The 24,627-nt window shown below is 38.5% G+C and overlaps 1 protein-coding gene across 18 annotated transcripts in view; it reads right to left on the reverse strand.

The window, feature by feature from the left end:
• LOC123807960 (protocadherin gamma-C4) overlaps positions 1 to 24,627 on the reverse strand; it is a 151,569-nt gene that overhangs the window by 26,129 nt on the left and 100,813 nt on the right. The window contains exon 1 of one of the 18 annotated variants that reach the window (XM_045822083.1): positions 1,183 to 4,032. The exons of the other annotated variants lie outside the window; for them this stretch is intronic. Coding sequence (XP_045678039.1) covers positions 1,183 to 3,612 — 2,430 coding nt within the window. The 5' untranslated portion in view covers positions 3,613 to 4,032. Of the gene's footprint in view, positions 1 to 1,182; positions 4,033 to 24,627 lie in introns of those variants that run through there. 18 annotated transcript variants of the gene reach the window in all.

The raw sequence follows: 24,627 nt of genomic DNA on the forward strand, positions 1-24,627 counted from the left end.
GTGTGCATCCATGATCTTGTGCACTGATCTTACAAGACCCTTGCCACTTCCTCTTTCACATGGGAGACAGGCTTAGAAGGACTGACCTGGCCAAGGACTCCTGATTGGTACGTGGTGGAGCCCCATTTGTCTAACTGCCAAGTCCAAGGCTGACAGCAATTATACACTTACTAGCACCGGAAACTCTGGCTATCTCACCATTGAGAGTGTATATAACTTTCATTCCAGGACAGAGGACTTGCGGTCTACACATCGTCCTGAATAAATGAAAGCTTTACTTTTCTCAGAATGTGACTTTACCTACCTTTCACATTGTGTGTCTTTACCTACCTTTCACATTGTGTGTCTATCTAAGAAAAATAATGCTGGAAAGATAAGGAATTACATGGGGGGTATAAAAAACTTTCATTTTGTACTTTATGTTGTTTTGGACAGTCTGGATTTATTTTAAACTGATTACTTTTTTTTTTACTTTTATAATTAATGGTGGTTATCCTTGGATTTGGGGATCACAGTTAGTTACATTTTTTCTTTGTAAATTTCTCTATTTTCCAAATTTTCTATATTGCACATGGATCAGTATTATAAGATAAAAATAGTTTATAAGTAACGCGCACATCATTCCCACCAGTGTGCTTAAAATAAAATTTAAAAGATACCTAGAATTTTATTTCTTTCACAGAAAATCATCAAAGATTGAAGTACAGGATCTGTGCAGGCAAAGGAAATCTACCATCAAACCATTAGTTTTAATGCCTATGTGCAATCACTTGGAAAATGGGTGAATGAGGTAGTTTTTGTATCCCTAGCAGCGGCCACTGGTTAGAGGTAAACAGTGCAAATGACACCCAACTATAACCCAAGTGCTGAGATCTTGGGTTATAGTTTAGCTGCCCCTTAGCAAGACTGGTTAGTTTTGATGGCAAGCCAGTGAGCGCTGAGGGTGTGAATTGGGCCCACAGATGAGTCAATTAACTCCATACTGAGTGACCACAAACCACACTCTGGCTAGGCCATCCCCTGTGCAAAGAGACAACATCTAGGAAGAGCCAGGTAGAAATATGGATGCATCACTAGGAAAACGTCTTCATCACTAAAACAAAACAACAACAACAACAAAACGGCTCTACATGTTCCTCAAAAAGCCTTCATCTCAGTCCAGAATGACTTGCTAACCCTTACCTGTCCAGGAGGGGAGCTCTCCGCACCCAACACCTGCCTATAGAACACGGGATCGCAGCTCCGCAGCGTGTTCTGGTGGCTGGCCAGGGGGCTGGCGGCCCCAGGTTTCTTCGGCAGCAGGTCGCTGCGGCGCGAGTCAGTGGTGAGGTACACCTGATGGTACAGGTGCGGCGGCACCAGGCCTCCGCGGACGGCGTCCGCGTGCAGAGAGGGCCCTGGCGTTCGGTACAGGGAGCTCACAGGCGCTCGGTATAAGTCCCTGGACTGTTTCCACTTGTAAACTTTGAATATGATCACTCCCAATACTGTGACCGCGAACCCCACGGAGACCAGGATTAGAGAGAGGAGTAGATAAAAGGTGAGGTTTTTATTCGGCTCCCCAGGGGCAGAGCCCGAGGGGAACTCAGCCCGGGCCTCTGGAGATTCCTCGGTTACTGACACAGTCAGGGTGGCGGTGGTGGACAGTGACGGCTCCCCATTGTCTTGGATCAAGACCGTGAGCGTTTGCCTGGGCGAATCTGTGTCCTGGACAGGGCGGGCAGTACTGACCTGACCCGTGTGAAGCCCCACGGCAAAAAGGCTCTGGTTGGGGGCTCCCAAGAGGCTGTAGGAGAGCCAGGCGTTGTGTCCTGCGTCCGGGTCCCAGCCGACCACCCGCGTGACCACGTGGCCGGCCGCGGTACCTCGGGGCAGCAGCTCCACTGAGCTCCGGCCGGGCCGGGGGTAGAGCACCTGGGGGGCGTTGTCGTTTCGGTCGGTGACAAATACGTTCACGCTGATGTTGGTGGTCAGGACGGGGGTGCCCCCGTCGCTGATATGAGCCGTTAATTCGAACTCCCGCCGATCCTCATAGTCCAGGGGCACTAAGGATGACACGACGCCACTGTCGCGATTTATCGTGAAATAGCGACCCACCAGCCCGGCTTCAGCTCCTTGCTCCAGGAGAAAGAAGGAAAGGCGAGCGTTCTGCGGGGCGTCGGGGTCCCAGACACTTAGATTTAGTATTGGAACCCCGGGGAGGTTATTTTCCTCCACGTAAACGTCATAGGAAGATTGGGAAGACTGTGGAGGGTTGTCGTTGATGTCGGACACTTGTACCCTCACCGTCGTAAGGGCTGACAGGGAAGGGGCTCCGGCATCTCGAGCAGTGATGCTGAGGTTGTATTCTGGCACAGTCTCCCGATCCAGGGCTGCGCTGGTTTTCAAAGTAAAGTAATTCTTGAGGGAAGAAGTAAGGCTGAAGGGGAGCCCCGGTGGAATCTCGCAAGTCACCAGCCCGTTCTCCCCAGCATCCAGGTCAGTCACACTGAGCAAAGCGATGACAGTTCCCAGAGGGGCATCCTCGGGGACCGGGCTGTACACGGAAGTGACCGTGATCTCCGGAGCATTGTCATTCACGTCCACAACCTCTACCAAAACTTTGCAGTGCGCTCCTTCGGGATTGGCGCCCTTGTCTTTGGCCTGTATGTAAATCTCGTGGAGTTTTGTGTCTTCGAAGTCCAATCGACCCTTGATTGTCAGCACCCCGGTTACGAGGTCTAGGGAGAACAGTTCCCGCACGCCGGCGCGATTGTGGCTGCCGAAGGAATAAATGATTTCACCGTTGGGGCCTTCATCCAGATCGGTTGCACGGACTTGCACCACGCGAGTGCCGGGGGCTGCATCCTCCAGAACGCGCGCCCGATACAAAGACTGGTTGAAGGCGGGTGCGTTGTCATTCGCGTCCAGCACGGTGATGCGAATCGGAAGGCTGGCGGAGCGAGCCGGGGTTCCTCCGTCCAATGCCGTCAGCACCAACTGGAGACTCGGCTCTCGCTCCCGGTCCAGGGCGCGCTCCAGCACCAGCTCCGCGTACTTGGTGCTGTCCTCCCGCGTCTGCACCCGAAGCGCAAAGTACTCATTTCGGCTCAGCTCGTAGGTTTGTAAAGAGTTACTTCCCACATCGGGATCTTGCGCGCTCTCCAGCGGAAAGCGCGCGCCCGGCGCCACGGCCTCACTAATCTCCAATTTCATTTCCCGGGTTGGGAAAGCGGGATTGTTGTCGTTGATATCCTGAATCACCACTTCCGCACTGAACAGCTCAAGTGGTCTCTCCACCACCAACTCCAGAGTTATGGTGCAGGAGGGCAGTGTCCCACAAAGCTCCTCTCGATCCAGGCGGTCGTTCACGAACATCTCTCCGGTCTCTCGGTTCACCTCAAAGAATCTTCGGCTAGCTCCGGACACCACCCGGAGCCTGCGGGCTGACAGGCTGCCGAGATCCAAGCCAAGGTCCGTGACCACGTTGCCCACCGCGAAACCCTTCTCTCTTTCCTCCAGGATCTCATAGCGAATGACGGCGGAAGCCTTATGCAAGGCGCCAAGCAGAAGCAAAACTCCCACCACTCTCCCGGTGCTTACCAGTCCGCTCCTCCAGGCCTCTGGGACCATCTCACTCAAAGGCAGTTCCTCTTCGCGGGGTCCAGGTCGTCCCGGCGTTTTCGCTGAGAAACTTTCAGCGGGTTAGCGCTTGGGCGCTGGGCGCCGAGTCGGACATGGCTTTCTGGATGCCGTTGATTTGCTCGCCGGCTGTTCAGTCTCTGCCTCATCCCGGGGCGCCGAGAGGGGACGGGCCGGGGCCAGATCTCCAGCGTCTTCATTGGCCGACAGCGGCACGCAGAGTCCCAGCCAATAACTGCACGGAGAGCGCGCTAGCGCCCGGCTCTCCGAGCGGGACGAGAGCTTAGCGCCAGGAACTTCACTTTCCTTTGGCTTCCTTCCAGAGTTCACGGCCAAAGCGCCTTGGCAGTGTCGGTACATCGGAAACCTACCTTAGCCCGGAAAGCCAATTGCAGGGGGATGAAGCTGACCGTTCTACAAGTCTTCTAGCCAAACCAAGGCCTATTAAATGTTTTTTTTACATTTTATTTTACTGTCTTATTACAGTTTTCCCTGTTTCCCCCCGCTGCTCCACTACCCCGTCCCCGTTCCCACCCGTCGCCCCCTCTCCCACAGCCAATCCCTATCCTGTCGTCCAAGTAAATGTTTTAATGGCTCTCTTTAATCGCAAGACGGGGGATCAAAACAAACCGAAGAGGATACAACGCTGTCCCGAAAAAACACCAACAATTTTGGTTCGTTGGAGAACTGGGTAAAACCTATTTAGCTGGACCCTTCTTGTAAGGAATAATTTAACATTTCTGTGGAGATGTTAACATTGCTGCTTTATCTCTTACCACATGACACTGTAGAATGCCCTGTCGCTTCCTCAGTGAAGCAAATCAACAGGACCTGCTCTGTTTGGTTTAACTCTGTTTTAAGAAATTTAAAAATTCAATGCAGATTTCCTTTTAAAACTGGATATTGTTTAGCTTTCATTTCCTAAGAACCAGGGAACAATGTGAAATTTCCTACTGTCTTTCCCAACGACCATCATTTCTATCATAGACCTTAACCTCAAACGTTTCCCTTTACTTGATCAATGCATTTCCCAAGATCTGGGGTTCATGTTTGAGGAAGAGAAGTTGCATTGCTAATAAAGGACAGTACCCCTCTCCCCAAAAGTGGGGGTGGGGGCAGGGAGCCAGACTTATTTACCACTTGAGATGTTTATAAAATGATTGAAATATGGCTGCAAAGTGCCACAAAGCCTTTAGAGAAATACAAAGCCTTTACCCACAGAATACAGCTTTGAGTTTTCTGTATTTGAGACTGTAGTTGCAAAACAAACAAAATAGCAATGATTAGGATAATGAATAAGGGAGTCATGTATGAAATATCAGAGCTGAGTTGTACATCCTTGGCAAGAAACTATTCTCTGAGGGTTCCTGGGTTCCTATCTAATAAATGAATAAGGCAGGGTAAAATGCCTGGCACGGAGTAAGCCTCCATTAATGATGCAAACCATTCCATTAGAGGTGAAGTTTTAGAGCCCCACACACTACTTCTGTATAACTGTCCTGGGCATTACTTTGATTGTGTATAGTTCTTTCTGAAGTGTAACTAAGCCTTGAGGCAGGGATGTGGGCAGACAGGTTAGATAGGTAGATAAAAAATAAGTATATATAGGATATTTATTGAAAAGATGAAAAGCCTTATTTGACCTGTTTCTCCATGTCCTCAGCACTTTTTAAAAAAGATTTTATTTATTTATAGAGAGAGGGGAAGGGAGGGAGAAAGAGAGGAAGAAAAACATCAATGTGTGGTTGTCTCTCATGCACTCCCTACTGGGGACCTGGCCCACAATCCAAGCATGTGGCCTGACTGGGAATCAAACCAGCAACCCCTCTGTTAGCAGGTCAGCACTCCATCCACTGAGTCGCACCAGCCAGGGCCATGTCCTCAATACTTTAATTCATTTCTTGAGACCTCCAGTTTTAAATACTCAACTTTGACAACTGGCTAGACCACAAGAAGATTGAGAGGCACTAAAAGATAGAATATATTCTATTAAATATATTTAGAATTTGGGATATAGCCCAGTCATTTGCTACTCAAAGTGTGAGCCAAGGACTGATGGCATAGGTATCACCTGGGAGTTTGTTAGAAATGCAGAAGTGCCCCACTTCAGACCTACAGAACCAGAATCTGCATTTGACAAAAATGCCTGGGTGATGTGAATGTATATTGAAGCTTGAGAAGTACTGATCTAGTGAGTTAATCAGGGGTAAACTGATTTATCAGTCATTTTAAAAAGATTTTATATATTTATTTTTAGAGAGAGGGGAAGGGAGGGAGAGAAACATCAGTTGGGTGCCCCTCATATGCACCCACCCAACCTTGGACAGGGACAGAACTTGCAAACCAGGCATGTGTTCTGACTGGGAATCAAACTGGTGATCTTTTGCTTTGCAGATCAGTGTCCAACCAACTGAGCCACACCAGTCAGTGCTGATTTGTCAATCATGTTCTCCATTCACTATCACTTAATTGACAAATGTCTTTTCAAAACTAGCTTTTAAAGGTTGAAACAGTTTTGCCATTCATAAGACCCATAGTTTTCCTAAAAACCTCATCATAAGCCAGCAGAACCCTCTTGGATCTATTCTTCCCGGTAGCCAGAAGGATCTTCACATTTTAATTGGATCATGAATTTCCAGCTCAAAAATTGTCAGTAGCATGTCACCACTGTGCATAGTGTCCAAGTTCTCTTATCTTCTCAGGCTTCCAGTGTGGTGAGCAGTCCAGCTCTCTGGTGCCCCGGGGCCTTCACACCCTCTGTTCCTCTCCTAGGAAAGATTCTTGCCCTTTCCTCCCTTTGCTTTGCTAATTTCTAGGAATCTGTCAGGTCTCAGTTTAAATGTTATTTCCTAACAGAGGTTTCCCTTTAGGCTCCATTTAAAATCAGGAATCTTTGTCATGCTCTCACAGAATACCTTACCTTTTCCTTTGTTGAACCTAGCCCAATTAAAAAATTTTGTAATTATTTTTTGTTTTAGCATAATATCTGCCTCATTCACTAAAAATAAAAAAAGCTACAGGAGGGCAGACACTGTGCGTATTTTAATGATCACTTGTATCCCTGGCATCTAGTACAGTAAGCACTTATGCTTCCCCCTTCCCAGCTTTATTGAGTTATAACTGACAAGTAAAATTATATAAATTTAAAGTATACAACATGGTGATTTAACATACATATATAATGAAAGGATTACAACATAGCTAACACACTCATCACCTTACCTAGTTACTGTTTTGTGTGCATGTGTGAAGAACTTTTTATAAGATCTATTCTCTTAGCAAATTTCGAGTATATACTACAGTACTGTTAACTATAGTTACCATGCTGTACATTAGATTTCCAGAATTTTTCACCTTATAACTGAAAGCTTGCACTCTTTCACCAACATTTTCCTATACTTAATGCTTATTAATATACAAATCGCCATGCAAATGCATAGTAATCATAAAAGGTACTAAGGATATATATATATATATATATGTTCATTTACGTGTATCCATAAGCATTTTTGGAAGATATAGTCACTCTTTCAAGCTACCAGGGGGCCTAATGAAACTATTTCTTAACATAATAATTTGAAAGAGAAAATACAGTTTGCCAAAGAACCAAGTAGGTGTGCTAATACAACTCACTGGAGAAAAACAAAGATGGTGTCACTTGCTGTGCCACTTATATGCAGGAGAAAGAGAAGCACTGTGTACAGGACTAACACAATTTTCCAATCCCCATCTTCTTCTCCCTCTGTTTTATGACTTTAAGAGAACTTATGATTAATCAGATGTACAAACATAATTTTTAAATAGAAAGTAAATGTATTATAGTGGTCAAGAGTAAGGCCTTAGCATCCAAAAGACTCAAGTTCCAATACTGGATATTAATTACACTTAGTAGCTATGTAACCATGAAACTTTTATTTTTAGCTTCTTTAATTTTCTTGATCTATTACATGGGAATTGTAATAGTACTCCATGACATAACCACAAGCATCTTAATCTCTTATTTTAATCTTTTAATAACTTTATACTTATCAGAGAGTTTACCTAGATAATCAATGATTTTTAATAAACGTATACAGTTACGCAACCAACACCACAATCCAGTTTTAGAATACTCCCATCATCTTCCTCCAATTCCCTCATGCCTGTCTGCAGCCAATGTTTGCTTTTACCCCCAGCTTCAGGCAACCACTTACCTACTTTCTATATAGTTTTGTCTTTCCTAGAAATTTCATATAAGTTAATTATAAAATACATAGTCTTTTGTAGCTGGCTTTTTTCACTTAGCATAAAGTTCAACACAACTGTTAACTACACCCTCAAACCTGTTCTTTCTCCAACACTTTTTGTCTAATAGGGGCCACTTCCAGTAAAAATTTCCTAAATCATTCTTAATATCTTTTTTCTGAATCCCCACATTCCACTCATTACAGGTTCATGCCAATGCTTATTGCCTCCAAAATGTATTTGAATCTATCAATTACTCTCCCTTTCTGCAGCCACTACCTGAATCAAAACCACCTTAAATACTGTCATAGCTTCCTCTCTCATCTTATTTCTTCTTTTGTTTTCCCTAAACTCTATTTCACATGCAGAAACCTGAGAGAGCTTTCAAAAGTATAAATTAAATGATATACACTCTTTCATAAACATAGTGCTTGCCACCAGGATTGGCTACATAATTTGTGGGATTAATGCAAAACAAAAATAGGAGACTAAAAATTACTAAGAATTTCAATATGGCAACAGCAGAACATTAACCCAAATGCAGGGCCCTTCTGAAAAAGGGGGCCATTGTGAATTCATGACACTGGCCTTGCTTCGCATAGAGGAAGCTCTCCATAAATATTCCTATTATTATTATTATTTTTAATTTATTGGAATGGATAATAATCTTTTTATCAGATCTGTCTTTTGCAAATATTTATTTATTTATTTATTTATTTATTTTTAGAGAGGGGAAGGGAGGGAGAAAGAGAAGGAGAGAAACATCAATGTGTGGTTGCCTCTCAAGTGCCCCTTACTGAGGACCTGGCCCACAACCCAGGCACGTGCCCTGACTGGGAATCGAACCAGTGACCCTTTGGTTTGTAGGCTGGCACTAAATCCACTGAGCCACACCACCCAGGGCTAATATTATTTTGAATATTAGGTGATTACCCAATATTTATTCCCAGGGGGCCAGTAATGTAAAAAAAGTCTACTCATGATACTATTAAATTACTACACTCAAGGGAAAATATATGTATTATCCCCTTAAAATCCTAAGTATCAGCTAATAATCCCTCAATTCAACATAATTTGCCTATTTGAGAAACATCCTAAGGTCAAATTAAGGGATCATTTGATGAGAAATGTCATAAAAAGAGATAACCAACAGATCAATCAAGTATATATCACAATTTAAACAGGTGAGAGACACAGGGATTTGGTGAAGAAGCAGAATGGCTTAGCCTTAATATTTATATGAATGTTATTTGTGCAAAAATGTTTTGCATTCTTGGATTTTAAATGATGATCTATGAATCTTCAGAATAAGTTTTTTAAGACCTTCATTCTATCTACCTTTAGAAGAAGAAGAAATGATCTCATTAAAATATTTTGGAACTACAGTCACTGATTTTGGACATCTAAAGCTTAAGAAAAATAAAAGGCATTTGGCTCTTCTCTTATCTAAGTGCTATTCCCTTCTAGTGTTGCATAGTACTCTCTTTTTGCTTATTTATCACAAACTTAGATATGCCAGGAAATTACCTGCAAAATGCTACTAAATTTGTCCACATGCAAAACTCCCAAGAGACCTAAAATTATCCTTAGAGAGAATTTGTTCAATTTTTCCCAAGCATGTTGTTATCATATTATCTAAATTATTATTAGGTTTCACCAGTTGTCTATTTGTTTTCTATTAAGTACTTCAACATATAATGATAATTTTTAGTGAGAAATAAGTGTGGCTTTCTGATTACTAAACTCTTCTGGCAATATAGAAGTTTGGTAGGTAATAGAGATGCTATTTCAAATTACTGGGGCAAAGATGAAGTTTTAAGTAAATGGGGTTGGGACAGTTGGATAGCCACTTAGGAAAAAAGATAAAATTAGTTTTATACCTCAACACACACAAGAATAAAGGACATATAGATTAGGGATCTAAAAGGAAAAATCTAAAAACCATATAAATCCTAGAAGAAAGCTGATGAATATTTCTATAACCTGAGTGTACAACAAAGCTTTCTAACTATGACTCCAAACCTAAATTCAATACAAGAAGAGACTGATTCATTTGATTATATAAAAATAAAGGGAAAAATGGATTGCATTGCAAAAAATACCACAAATATGAAAGGCAAAGGAAATCCCAAAAAAAAATATTCACAACTTGTATCTTGGACAAGAGCTGGTATCTCTAAACATATAAATAAATTTTTAAATTTTAGGATGGAACACAAAAATCTAATGGAGATATGAACATGAGACATGAACAATTTTTAAAAAGAGATAAACTGACTCAAACATATGAAAAAGTGTTTAACTTCAATCATAATGAGAGATATTTGAATTAAAACTACTTTGAGTTTTTTATTGATAAGACTAACAAAAATGTAAAATCTTTTTTTTTAAATAAAGAGATTTTAGTGTTTCTTTTTTTTTAAAGATTTTATTTATTTATTTTTAGAGAGGGAAGGGAGGGAGGGAGAGAGAGAGAGAGAGAAACAGACAGACAGACATCAATGTGCGGTTGCTGGGGGTTATGGCCTGCAACCCAGGAATGTACCCTGGCTGGGAATCGAACCTGGGACACTTTAGTTCCCAGCCCACACTCAATCCACTGAGCTACGTCAGCCAGGGCACAAAAATGTAAAATCTTGATAACATATTTCATAGATGAGGATTTTGGCAAATTAGTATTCTCATCTATTGGTAGAAATACAAAATGGTACTACCTACATGGAAGGAAATAGCTATAGTTGACAAAACTACATATGCATTTAGCCTATGACCTAACAATTACAGTTTTAGGAATCTGCCTTAAATATACATCATAAAAATTATGAAAACACATATGTGCCAGGTTATTCATTATGGAATTATTTGTAATTGCAAAAAGATTAGAAACTACCTAAATGACAAACTACAGATTGGTTGAATAGACTATGTACATATATATACAATGGGGTTTCATGAGACTACATATTTTAAAAATCAATGAAGAGCTCTATAAATTGATATAGAAGATTTCTAGGATATATTGTTAGTGTAAAAAAACAAAGTGGAAATTTTTTATTTTGACCATTTGGAACTAGCCATGCCACTGTAAATGACTAGAAGATTGATGAAAATATGTGAAAAGTGCTTTTAGACATGGGCCCAAAAGGAGTGCAACACTGATGAGTTCTAGGATCTCTGGTTTTTTTATTGGAGGCAATTTTCAGAAAATGTTGCAGAAAAGGAGAAACCCAAGAATAACACGGTGTCCTTACTGAGTTGAGGAGTATAAATTAGAATCTGGGAGACTAAGGCAGCCAGAGAGTGTGGGGCAGAACACCAAAGAGAATGGGGCTGCACACAGAACTCCAGAAATCTGGATAAGGATTCCCTTGGGTCTTTGGCAGAATGACAATCCGAGCATACACAGACTGACATTCTTTTAAAGCTGGGCAAAAAACAACTGTCAAGGGAGCTATTCGCTGAAGAATTCCTGGAGCTCACACAAGGATGGGAAATATTTGAATTCCATTCAGTCAGAATACAGAGACCCTGCTGAACACTCAGAGAAATTTAAAAAAAAAAGGCACAACTTAGCAGCAGGTCTTAACTAGCTCAAGGCAAATAAATGCTTCTACAGACCTGTCCTTAGCAAAGTTTGAAAACAAGCCTTGAAAAGGCCAACCTGATCTGCAGAAAACTTACAAACCTTCAATACTTACAGAAACACCACAAAACCCAAGCATTCAATAATGTAACATTTACAATGTCTGCCATCCAATAAAAACATTACTAGATATGCAAATAAGCAGAAAATTGTGACCTAAAACCAGGAAGAAAATCAACCCTAGAAATGGAAGAGGCAATGACATTAGCAGACAAGAACTTTAAAAGAGCTATTGTAAATATTCTCAAGAATTTAAAGGAAAAAATGAAGATAATGAGAGAAATGCAGTGAAATGAAAGAATGAAACTGATCTTCTAGAAGTGAACAATTTGTGAAATAAAAACTTCACTAGATGGAATTAGCCATAGACTAGATGCTGATAAAGACAAGATCACCCAACTTTCAGACATAGCATTGGAGACTATCCAAACTGAAATATATTTTTAAAATGAAAAAAGATTTAGCAACCTGTGGGAAATATCAAGTACACTAAAATAACTGAAATTGAAGTTCCATAATTGTATGAGTGTGATAAATAACATTTGAATACAGTCCCAAACTTCCTAAACTTAAAATCATAGACATGCAGAATCAAGAAGTTCAATGAACTCCAAGTAGAATAAACATAAAGAAAAACACACCAAGGCCCATCAATCAAATCTCTGAAAGCCACTAATAAAGAGAAAATTTTGGAAGCAGTTGCAAGGTTATAGACTTCTAATCAGAAGCAATGCAAGGCAGAAGAGAGAAACATCTTTAAAATGCTGAAATAATAAAATTGTCAGTCTAAAATTTTATATCCAGCCAAAGTATCTCTCAAAAAAATAAAGGTGAAATAAAGATGTTTTAAAGACAAACAAAAACAAAGAAAATAAGTGACAAGCAGATTGCTATCGTAAGAAACAGTAAAGGAAGTTCTTTAGTCTGAAGGAAAATGACACCAGATGGAAATCTGGATCTATGCATGGAAATTAGTGACAGAAATGATAAAAATGTAGGTTACATATTAAAGATCTTTCTTCTCACCTTTTAATTTATTTAAAAGAAAATTGATTAGTTAAAGCAAAAATAACATATTGTGGGGCTTAAAATGTATGCAGAAGTAAAATGTGTTATAACAATAGCACAAAAAACTAAGATGGGAAATAGAAGTATATAGTTTGGGGATTGCCTGTGGGAGTGGTGGGGTGGGTGGAGGGGAACAGAAGAGGAACAACTGGGACAATTTTAATAACATAATCAATAAAATGTAATTTAAAAAAGAAGAATATTGTTGCCCTGGCTGGGTGGTTAAGCTGGTTGGAGCGTTGTCCTATACACCAAAAGGTTGCAGGTTCCATCCCTGGTAAGGGCGCATACCTAGGGTGTGAGTTTGATCCTCAGTAAAGGACCATGTGGAAGACAATTGATTGATGTTTCTCACATCAATGTTTCTTTCTCTCTCTCTCTTGCTCTCTCCCCCTTCCTCTCTCTCTAAACTCAATAAAAATATATATCCTCAGGTGAGGATTTAAAAAAAAGAAATAGAAGTATATTGGTAAAGGATACTTCATTATATATGAAGTGCTATACCTCTGTGAATTATGTTTATGGTGATAAGTGAAAGGATAAGGTAAATACATAGTGAACCCTAGAACAACTATTTAAAAAATTAAGTAGATAAAAAAGAAGATATCTAATAAACTATTATCAGAGACAAATGGAATATTAAACAATACTTAATCTAAAATAAAGTAAGTAGGAAAAGATGAAAGAAATAAAAAGCTGATGGGATAAGGAGACACAAAGAGCAAGATGGTAGACATAATCATATCAATATTACATTAAATGTAAGTGGTCTGAACATTCCAACTCAAAGTAAGAGGTGAATAAAAAGCAAGACCCAATTTTATCCTGTCTACAGAAAATGCATTATATATAAAATACACACACACACGTAAAAGATATGTCATGTAATGTTAATTATAAGAAAGCTTAGTGCTACATTAATATCAGAAGAAAATAGACCTTGGGATAAGATATATTACAGAGAAAAAGAGACATTTCAAAATGACAAAAGGTCAATTTATCAAGTATCAAGAAGACTTAACAATCTTAAGTGCTTATTTATCCAAAGAAAATTACCAGGGACAAAGAGGGACATTATGCAATGACAAAAGGGTTGATCCACCAGGAAGACATAGCCATCTTAAATATGTATATACCAAACAACAAAACTTAAAAATACATGAAACAAAAACTGACATAACTGAAAAGTAAAATAGACAAACCCACCATTATAGCTGCCATCTTCAACAATCTGACAACTGAGAGAACTACTAATAAGTGTACAGAAGTGAATAGTAATTGATAAAAATTTTTAAAGAATTGATAGGAATACTAACGAGAATATAGAAATGAACACCGTTAACTAACAGGACCTAATCGACACATAGAGCACACTACCCCAAAGGTACATATTCTGATCACACCCAGGTCAGAAAACAAAGCTCAACCAATTTAAAAGAATGGAAATCACACAGAATATATGCTTTGACAATCTTAGAATTAAAATAAAAATCAGAAAGATAACAGAAAAGTCTCTAAACTCTTGAAAATAAAACACCACAGTTCTAAATGATCTATGGCTCAAAGAAAATTTAAAAATACATTGAACTGAATGACAGTAGAAATACAACATATCAGAATTTATGGAATTCAGTTAAAGCAGTCCTGAGAGGTAAGTGTATAGCACTAATGATAAGAGAAAAGGTCTCAGATGAATAAATTATGATCTTCCTCAAGAAACTTGAAAAAGAAGAGCAAAATAAACACAAAGCAAGCAGAAACAAAGAAACAATAAATGCAAGTTCAGAAACCAATAAAATGGAGCTCTTACATATATACCCGAGAGAAATAAAAACATTTGTCCGTACAAAGACAGCAAACAATCAAACATTTAAAACCTAATCTCCATAATTTACCATATTAACAAGTAAAATTGAAAGGTTATATGGTCATTTCAGGAGGTGCAAAAAAGCATCTGACAAAATTTAACACTCGTTCATGATTTTTTAAAAAACTCTCAACAAACTAGAAATAAAGGGAACTTCCTCAATTTGTATCTATGGAAACTTAATGGTGGGAGACTAAATACTTTCCCTCAGAAAAGACTGCTTACAAATGGAAAGTCCACTCTCACCATTTCTATTTGATTTTGCTCTGGAAGTTCTAACCAATGCAATAGGGCAAGTAAAAGAAATAAAAGAGCCCTGGCTGGTGTGGCTCAGTGGGTTGAGTGCTGGCCTACAAACCAAAGGGTCACTGGTTTGATTCCCAGTTAGGGCACATACCTGGATTGTGGGCCAGGTCCCCAGTAGGGAGTACATGAGAGGCAATCACATACTGATGTTTCCCTCCCTTTCTTTCTCCCTCCCGTACAACCTCTCTTAAAATAAAATAAATAAAACTTTAAAAAAAGAAATAAAAGAAATACAGATTGGAAATGAAGAAATAAAGTCTTTTTTTTTTGCAGAAAATATTTGTGTATGTAGAGAATTCTAAAAAAATAACCCTAGTGGTACTCATAAGTCAATTTACTAAGGGCCTAGAATAGAAGATCAATGTCACCTCAATAAGTTCAATAAAAAATCAATTGTATTTTTATATACTTGCAAAGATCAATTTGAAAATAAAAATTTTAAATGCTATTTAGAATAGTAGAGAACATTAAATAATAAGCAGTGAATTTAACAAAACATATATAAAATATGCACACTGAAAACCACAAAACATTGCTTAGAGAAATTAAAAAGTACTTAAATAAAGAGATATGTCATGTTCATGGATTGAAAAATTCAGTAATATCATTAATTTTTCCTAAATTGAAGTTATATATTCAGTGTAACCCTAATCAATATCCAGAAGTCTTTTTTGTTCTTAAAGAAAGTGACAGCATGATACCAAAATTTATATGAAAATCAAAGGATCTAGAATAACAAAAATAACTTTGGAAAAGGAAAACAAAGATAAGAGAACTAACACTACCTGATTTCAAGACTTTATTACAATACTACAGATATATATGCATTAGAACAGAGATCCCATTAAAAAGACACATATTTATGGTCAAATGATTTTTTTGAGGAAGGTGCCAAGGTTACTTAATGGGGAAGGATAATCATCTCAGCAAATTTTTCCAAAGGCACAACTTGATATCCCTTTGGAAAAATATAAACCTTCACATCATACACAAAGCATCAACTCAAAATGGATCATATACCAAATTATAAATGGTAAAATTATAAAAATTCTAGGAAAAAAAGAGAAAATATTTGCTTTATGAAATAGGACATAAGAAATAAAAACTGTAAAAGGAGAAATGAATAAATCGGGCTTTATCAAACTTATAACTTCTGCTCTTCAAAAGACCCTACTAAGAAAAAAGCCAAGCCAGTCTTTAAGTCCTAATATCCACAAGACATATATGTAACAAACATTCACATCTACAATGTATTTTTAAAACTGTCATAAATCAATTTATTAGACAAATAACTCAAAGATGAACAAAAGATCTGAATAGACTTCAAGAAGAAGATATACGCATAGCAAATAAGCACATGAAAAGATAGGTATTCGATATCTTTAGTCAACAAGAAAACACAAATTAAAACCCCAATGAGACAGTAACTACACACCCTTAGAATGATTAAAACTTAAAGTTTAGCAACAAGAAGCATTTGGGGAGGGTGTGGATCAAATGAAATTTCTCATGCACTGCTGATGGAAATGTTAAGTGATATTACACTTTAAAAATGTTTTGCAGCTTCTTATAAAGCTAAATATATACTTCTCATTTTATATGACAGCAATTGTGCTTTTAGGTGTTTAACCAAGAACTAAAAATCTATGCCCACAACAAAACTTCTACATAAATGTTCATATCACCTTAATTCAGAACAACACCAAACTGCAAACACCCCAAATATCCAGCAAAAGGTAAATGGCTAAAGGAATTGTGATATATTGATACAAAGCAATACCACTCAGCAATAGAAAGAAATAAGCTACTAATAAATGCAACAATGTGAGTGAATTTCAAAAATATATTGAGCAAAAGAAGGCAAACACAAAACAGCACACATTGTAGGATTCCATTTAGATGAAATTCTGGAAAAGTCAAAACTAACTTACAGTGACAGGAAGCAGGTCAGCAGTTGCCTGGAGGGATGTGGAAAATTGATTGGGAAGGGCATGAGGGAACTTTTGAAGGTTATAGTAATGTTCTGTATTTCGATTGTAGTGGTGGTTACACAAGTACAAACATTTGCCAAAATTCATTGAGTTGTATAGTTTTATATATTTTATTACATATAAATCATACTGCAATAAAACTGATTAAAATTTTTAAAAAAGCAGACTGCAAAGGAGTACATACAGGCATTCCTCTCTTTGCATGGTAATGCAGGGCTGTAAAAATGACCGTGCAAGCTGAGACTGTAAAGTGATCTTAGTAATCAATGGAAGAAATTATGATTGTGTCATGACCTTTAAAATTTTTATGAAAATAAGAAACTCTCACAGTGAAGTAAAAAATAAAATAATATTTACTTAGTACATTGTAATCCGAAATATCAGAACTACTGAGAGTTAAAGAATTTAAGATGGTGGTATAGGTAAACATAGCTCACCTCCTTGCACAGCCTCATCAGAATTACAACTAAACTATAGAACAACCATCATTCAGACCCATCAGAAAATGAGTTGAATGGAAGTCCTACAACTACAGAATTAAAGTAGAAACCACACTGGTAGGAGACTGGTAGGAGGGGTGGACATGCAGAAAGAGCCAGTCCTATATGCATATGTGGTGAATCAGATAAAAATCAGGAGAGCTATTTCAGGAGTGAGGGGTCCCAAGCCCACACCAGGCCCCCCCATCCTAGGGTTCCAGTGCCAGGAAGATAAGTCTCCATATCTTCTGGCTGTACAACACAGGGGAGATTGAGACTCTGGAAGACAGAAATTTCTGGAACCCTAGGCAATTCCTCTTAAAGGGTCTGCACACAAACTTAGTTGGACTCACTCCCTCTGAACTTCGGCACCAGAGAAGGAGATTGAAAGGCATCAGAGACATAGAGGGAGGAATTGAATTATCTGGCATCAGAGCAAGAGTTTCAGGGCATCTTTTTCCCAGACAGAAGTGCTGGCAGAGGCCATTATTCCCTTTCTGAGCTCTCCCCCAACCCACAGAGACAGCAGGTGGGGGCCATATCTGAGATTCCATCAACCTGGCTTACAGTATTTGCCCTACCCTGGTAAGGCCCTGCCACACCCAACTTTTAGGTCCACCTAAGCTGTTTCCAGTGACTTTTCCATACAAAGGGCCTTTCTTGGCACATGCTTCATATTTTCCTAAATTCTCTCAAACAAGCAGCATCAGGCTTCAGCAAGCCCTGTCCCCCTAGCTAAGTAGTTCCAGGCCCGGCACTAGCAGAAGCCACCCTTGGTTCACAGCTTGGCCTCTTCTGGGCACCTCCAAGCCCAGCATAAGTAGCAGTCAACTGCACATCGCTTTGTAGCTCATGCCGCGTGACCCCAGAGAGAACACAGGCAGTGGCTGATCTTGGATGTGTCAACAGCAATCAAGGCTCAACTACAAGATGAGGGTGTAGTAGCCCACACATGGGCGCACCTTGAGTACACAGCTGGGGTACTAGGGGAGACTGTGTCATTGGACTCTACATGATACCTACTACATTAACCCAGTCTATCAAGCCTGAGAGACACAGTAGCTCTTCCTAATACATAGAAACAAACAATAAATAAAACTGTTTTGAGCAGTGGAAAAAGTCTCAATGGGTATACTGAATTAAGAGTACTTTGAAGGTGACTGAAGTTTAAACATGTAAGAATAAATACACAGTTTTTTTATAAATTATTTCTGGGATTTTGGGGCCCCCCTTCATACAATCTTCCAAAAATTTTATTATTGTTGTTGTGTATCTTTTATCCTAAACATTCCTTATCTAAAATTTTACTGTTTGGAAGCCAAAAACAGATGGTGAAGAAAAACAGAGCTTACATTTTTCCATGAAAAACATGCAATAAAATAAAATAAAATTAAATAGCAACAAATTAAAGCAGCTTGATAAACTTTAATTCAAACAAAATTCCAGAGGCATAAAAAGAACTGGGCACCAGGACCAGTCTGAAGAGTGGGCTGAGTATGAATTAGATACAGTGAGGTTCTCCGTGTTTCTAATATTGAAAAAGAGATCAGGAAGAAAAATAAAACACAGGTAGCTCTGCCATGAGCCCCAAAACATACCAGTGTAGAGTCATCAGGAAGCTAATCATAATCAGCCTGGTAAGGTTCTACCCATCTGAATAGATTATCACAGTGGAAGAGATCAAAGGAAAAGAATGCTGACCACATGACCAACCACATTCTCAATATCTGCACTTGGATGTTTCAAAGAATCTCAAACTTAACATGTTCACAATTCAACCCTTGATTTCTCTGAAATTTATCCTTCGATAGTCTTCTATATCCTACAAAATAGTACCTTGGGCCATCTAGTTTCTCAATTCAGAAACCTAGAAATGGCTCAATCCCACCTCTCTTTTATCCATTGTATTTGTTCAGTCAGTGATATTTTATTGAGGATCTACTATTCGCCAGGCAATGATCTTGAGGAATATAATAAATGACACTGAGGAATATATTAAACAAAAAAGTCACTGTCCTCATGGAGTTTACATTTCAGCCTTTCCATCATTGTCTTGCTGAATCTATTTCTTAAATATATCTCCAAGGCTCTGGCTGGTGTAGCTCAGTGGATTGAGCACAGGCTGCGAACCAAAGTGTCCCAGGTTCAATTCCCAGTCAGGGTACATGCCTGGGTTGTAGGCCATGACCCCCAGCAACCACACATTGATGTTTCTCTCTCTCTCTCTTTCTCCCTTCCTTCCTTCTCTAAAAAATAAATAAATAGAATCTTTAAAAAATATAAAAAGAATCATTAAATAAATGAATGAATAAGAAATTCTGAAAAAAAGAGCTTAAAAAATTATATATCTCCAGTCCTTCCATTTATTTCCACATCTACTGTCTTCCTTTTAATACATTTGAGCTCTGTTTCTTAACAGGAACATTACCACAGTCTCCCATCTGTTCTCCCTATTCCATTTATAACCCTCCTATATCAAGTCACCACACAGCAGCCAGAGTAATCTTTTAAAAATTCAAATCATAACTTGACACTCTCTTGTTTAAAACCTTCCAATAGCTCCTACTTAGGATGCAATCCACAATATTTAATATGGTTTTCAAGGCTCTACTTATTTTCCATTTCTAGCCTCCCTAGCCCTTTTCAGTTGCTCACCTTTTCTTTTTTAGAACCTTTACACATCCAATTTCCCCTGCCTTTTTCTTTTTTAATCCTCTCATTACCTAGCTGACTTCTACTTATCTTTCAGATCTCACTCTAAATATCACTTCCTGAAAGAAGTCTTCCTAGACCCTTTGGATTGTGGTAAGACTCTCTATTACAAACTCTCTTAACATCCTTGTTTTTCTTGGTGGCATTTAGCAGACTTGTGAAAGACCATATCTTAGAATGGGGACCCATTAAGGAGGGAATCATGTCTGCCTTGTTCATTAATGAACCTTTGGCACCTAAGAAACTGCCTTGCATAAAGCAGACAGTTAATGTTTGCTATATACATGCATGAATGAACCACCCAATACTTGACTTGAGGCAGGCTCTTGTCTCTGGGTGGGCTCTTCAAACCTATACACTACAGAGAATTGAAGCCTGAACTTATGAAAAGGTGGTTTAAGCTTATGCTATATCCTCTCACATGATATTTTCACACGGTATAAGAACAGAGCACCCTGCACCTCTTGTTTTTCAAAAGCACATGGGATATACAAAAAGAATTAATTTTTCTGTAAGCTAGCAATAAGCAATCAGTAAATAAAATTAACACAATTTATGGTAACATCTAAAACTATCAAGTATGTTTGAATAATTTAATGAAAGATATTCAAGACCCCTACACTGAAAAGTACAAAACATTGCTGAGAGATGTTAAAGAAGACCTCAGTAAATGGAAATATATACCATTCTCATGGATTGGAAGTCTCAATATTGTTGAGATAACTCCCTCCCCCAATGGATGTATAGGTTCAAAGCAATTCCATTCAAAACCACTGCAGGCTTTTCCCCTTTGGAAAGTGGCAAGATGATTTCAATTTATTTGGAAAGACAAAGAACCAAGAATAGTCAAAACAATGTTTAAAAAAGAAGAAAGTTGGTAGACTACCTACCTGACTTCAAGACTTACTATAAAACTACAATAATCAAGACAAACAGATAGACAAATAGATCAATGGCACATGACAATCTAGAAATAGACCCAAATATAGCATCAAATGATTTTCAACGAGTGTGCCAAAGCTATTCAATAGGAAAAGGAAAAAATCTTTTCAAAAACTGGTGCTGCAAAAACTGGACATCCATATGGGAAAACAGAACCTTGACCATTACCTCATTGAATTGCTACCCCATACCACATGTAAAGGTCAATTTTCAATAAGGTAAATAGAAGAGTCAATAAGTGTCAGATAAGTGCCTTTTTCTCACCAGGAATATTCAGTTCCTCATGAGAAAATATTCACTGCCTCTCCTAACATACTGCTAGGTCAAGTATCACATAAGATAAAGCCAAACCATGCAAGTGACACATATCTGTGGAGATGCTTGTCTATTCTTGGTTTCCAAGATGTAGCAATCCAGGTTGAAGATGCCAAGTTATCTGATTTGCTGAATTCTTTTTACAGACTAACATCCAGGTAGCATTTATAATAAAACTAACATAGCTTAGGTGGAAAACAGAATCCACACCAAAAGAAACCCTACCATGACTTACTGATCTTAAGCATCTCACTGCTAATATTCTCTTTCTTTTGACTTACCAATAATTCTCCCTTCACTTTTTTCAGTTTCTATGTTATCCACTTTACCTAATTTCACTGTTTTACCTAATTTCTGAAAGTAACTGTTTCCTTTTTATTTTTGTTATATTTTAGATTTCAAGCTTCTAAATCACTGACAGTGATATATAATGGGGAATTTTATATGCAAATATCATTCTATAATTTTTGAAGTGTTTGTAAACTGTACGTTCAATGAAAAGCCATGCTAACATTATTTGGATTCATTTGTACAAACATTTGATTACAAGGAACAGTAACTATCCAGCATTCTGTGCTAGTTCAAATTCACTTACAGTATTTGAATTAGCCACAGTGGAGTAGGACAAATAGCTGGTAGGTCCCATTGGATACGAGGTGCAGACTTAGGCAATGGAGGCACCAAAAGGTTTGTTCTTGACCATGTGAACCACATAAGAGGCCTAGTGGAGAAATGGCACATTATTGTTGATGTCTCTAAGATGTCGGGTGATGCTTATGCTGGAGGAGAGAGGTAGCTTGCTTCTGTCAGTGGTCACACAGGTAACATTGTACTCCAGGGTTTATTCCAGGTCCAGGGCCCCATCTGTTACAAGCTTGTGGCAATTATTCATGGAAGATTAAATTCTGAAAGATACATTTTCTTGTACTTCCCTATTTTCTCCCAAATCTGGATCCTGTGTCTTAAACAGACTACTGGCCAACATGCAGAATCTCCAGGAAACATTGTGGAAACAGAAGTAAATATCACCTCTGGGACTTTGTTATTATCATCTAGAATTTTGGCTCCGGCCAAGATGGAGGTGTAGAATTTTCATCTCAACTATACTGGACAACCAGTCAACCCCCTGGTTCCTTGCTTCCTAAACTGTAGAATATCTTTTAATCTCTTGGTAGTCCAATGTACTTAAAGTTTTTTTTCTCCCCTCTGGTGATTAAGGCCAAGTTGGATATGGGTACTCTGGGCTGCAAAGCCATACTTGATTTCCACTTTGAGGCCCTCATCCGGGTCAGTGGCTGTCATCTTCACCATGGAGGTACCAGGGCATGGCTTCTCAAAGGTTGGCCCCATATACATTCTGGCCAAAATAAGGGGTGGAAGTGTTGTATCGCATTGTTTCCAAGTGGTCCTCACCATCCAGAGCTGTCAGGAGTAAGTGATGTGGGCTTTGCTTTTCCAGGTCTAGTAGCTTCTCTAACACAAGTTCAAAATGTTTGTTTCTACTCTCATTTTCTTTTACTTCGAAGACAAATGTAGAGTTGCTGCTGGGGTGGTGATTTTGTAAAGGAATTGCTTCTAACATCAGGACCTTCTGTAGATTCTATTGCAAATCTTGCTCCAGGCTGGGTCAACACATATATTTAACTCAATAACACTCTTGCTGAACCAGGGGATGTTATAATTTATACATTAAATATTTATATTAATATGAAAATTAAAGAATTTTCAACTACTGTTTCTAAACATATGGTACAAACTATAGTACATAGGCACATCTGCGCCGGGTCCATTCTGTTACTCACAAGTAAGTCTCTACTTTCTTTACTTTGAGTGAAGCATAGGAAAATAAGAAAAGTCCTTGACATAATTTCATTTCTGGAACCATAAGAAATGTAAACTTTCAAACCAATAAAAATATCAATCAACAAATATACTAATTATCAATCCTAAATTATCAACAAATGTCCTAAAGCTAAGAATAATATTTTGCAAAGCCATTAGCTTAAACTCACACAGTCCAAACAAAATTAACTCCAACTTTCAGGTTTTGGTGATCCATTTTCCAGTTAAATCATCCTAGCAATCCTATTGGAAGAGTAGGATCCTTGTTTAGATTACGCTATGGTTCAGACAGAGAAAAATTAACACTCATGCAATTATCTCTTGCAAAAAAACCTTTCCCCATCTTTTATGACCACAAATAGGGGCTGCTCAATCAAAAATGTTTCTAGGCATTTATAGGATTTTTAAACTTGTTTTCATAACAAGTTTAGAACAGTTTTACTTCCACCCACAGGTCGCCCCATTGCACCATCTGCAGAGGCATGCGAACCGTTATTACTTTTCCCAACAGAAATGTTAAGTGTGCTGACAAGGAAAGCATGACTCCTCTTTTTTTCTATCAACAACGTAAAACACGGCTACTGCTAATTCAGTATATATTATGTATGAAGCATGGTATGAACCAGTGAAATGTTATCACTAGTCCTTGCCATGGCTTTTCAAATTATATATTGTTATCCCTATTTTGCTAAAGCTGAAAGAGATTAAATAACTTGTCAAAGGTCACACAGTTAGAAGTTACCTCATTGCAAAGGTATTTTTCTATCATACTACATTTTAGAATACTGATATCAGGTAATCCCCAGAGCACAGACAATTGTTCATTCATTCACTCAACAACCATTTAATGAAGACTATTTAGCTCAAACTGGAAGCATTGTTAAGATTACTGATATTCAGGATATAGCCTATGGGTCATGATTATTCATTGCGCTAGCTCTTAACAATTATCACTAAATTGGGTTAAATAAACAGAAGTCAGCATATTTGGGCAATACTAGGTTAGCCTCCCAAGTAATTTGTTGTGTGTTCCATCTTTCATTTGGAATTGACCACCATATGAAAACTGGCCTTGTGATAAACATTTTGATTAGCTTTTACAAAACAACAGTAGTGACATTGCCCTCTATTCTCCTCGATATTATTAAGAAAGCTCTACTTATTAAATTACATTTGGAACTTAATGTCAACACAGATTGTATATTTAGGTATGCTCAAAATTTCCTTTTAAAAAGATCACACACATATATACAATTTTCAATTATATAAGTTGTCAAGAAGCATAAAGTGGCATGTGAATCCCAGGAGCAGTAACTGTCTTATTTTGGGGCCACCCTCTAAATGGTTTCCAATCTCTTTTATAAGTCTAAGTTTTAATTAACTATTGTATTTTTGAAAGTAGATAGGCAAGAAATAAAGGAAATAACTAGGATAGGATGGTTCTCTACCTTATAACACATTTCACCAAAAGAAACCAGGTTTCTCATGTCTCTGCAATGCTTTCTCATGAATAATGCACTTTAGCATTCAATTTCTGTTCAACATTCTACAATAAGCATAAAGTTCTCAGGAAACACCTAGAATCTGTGAACTGTCTGTAAAATTTTCCATGTGTGT

This window comes from Phyllostomus hastatus, unplaced genomic scaffold (assembly GCF_019186645.2).
Source record: "Phyllostomus hastatus isolate PE091 unplaced genomic scaffold, TTU_PhHast_1.1 phas_contig_150, whole genome shotgun sequence".
Taxonomy (NCBI): Eukaryota; Metazoa; Chordata; class Mammalia; order Chiroptera; family Phyllostomidae; genus Phyllostomus; species Phyllostomus hastatus.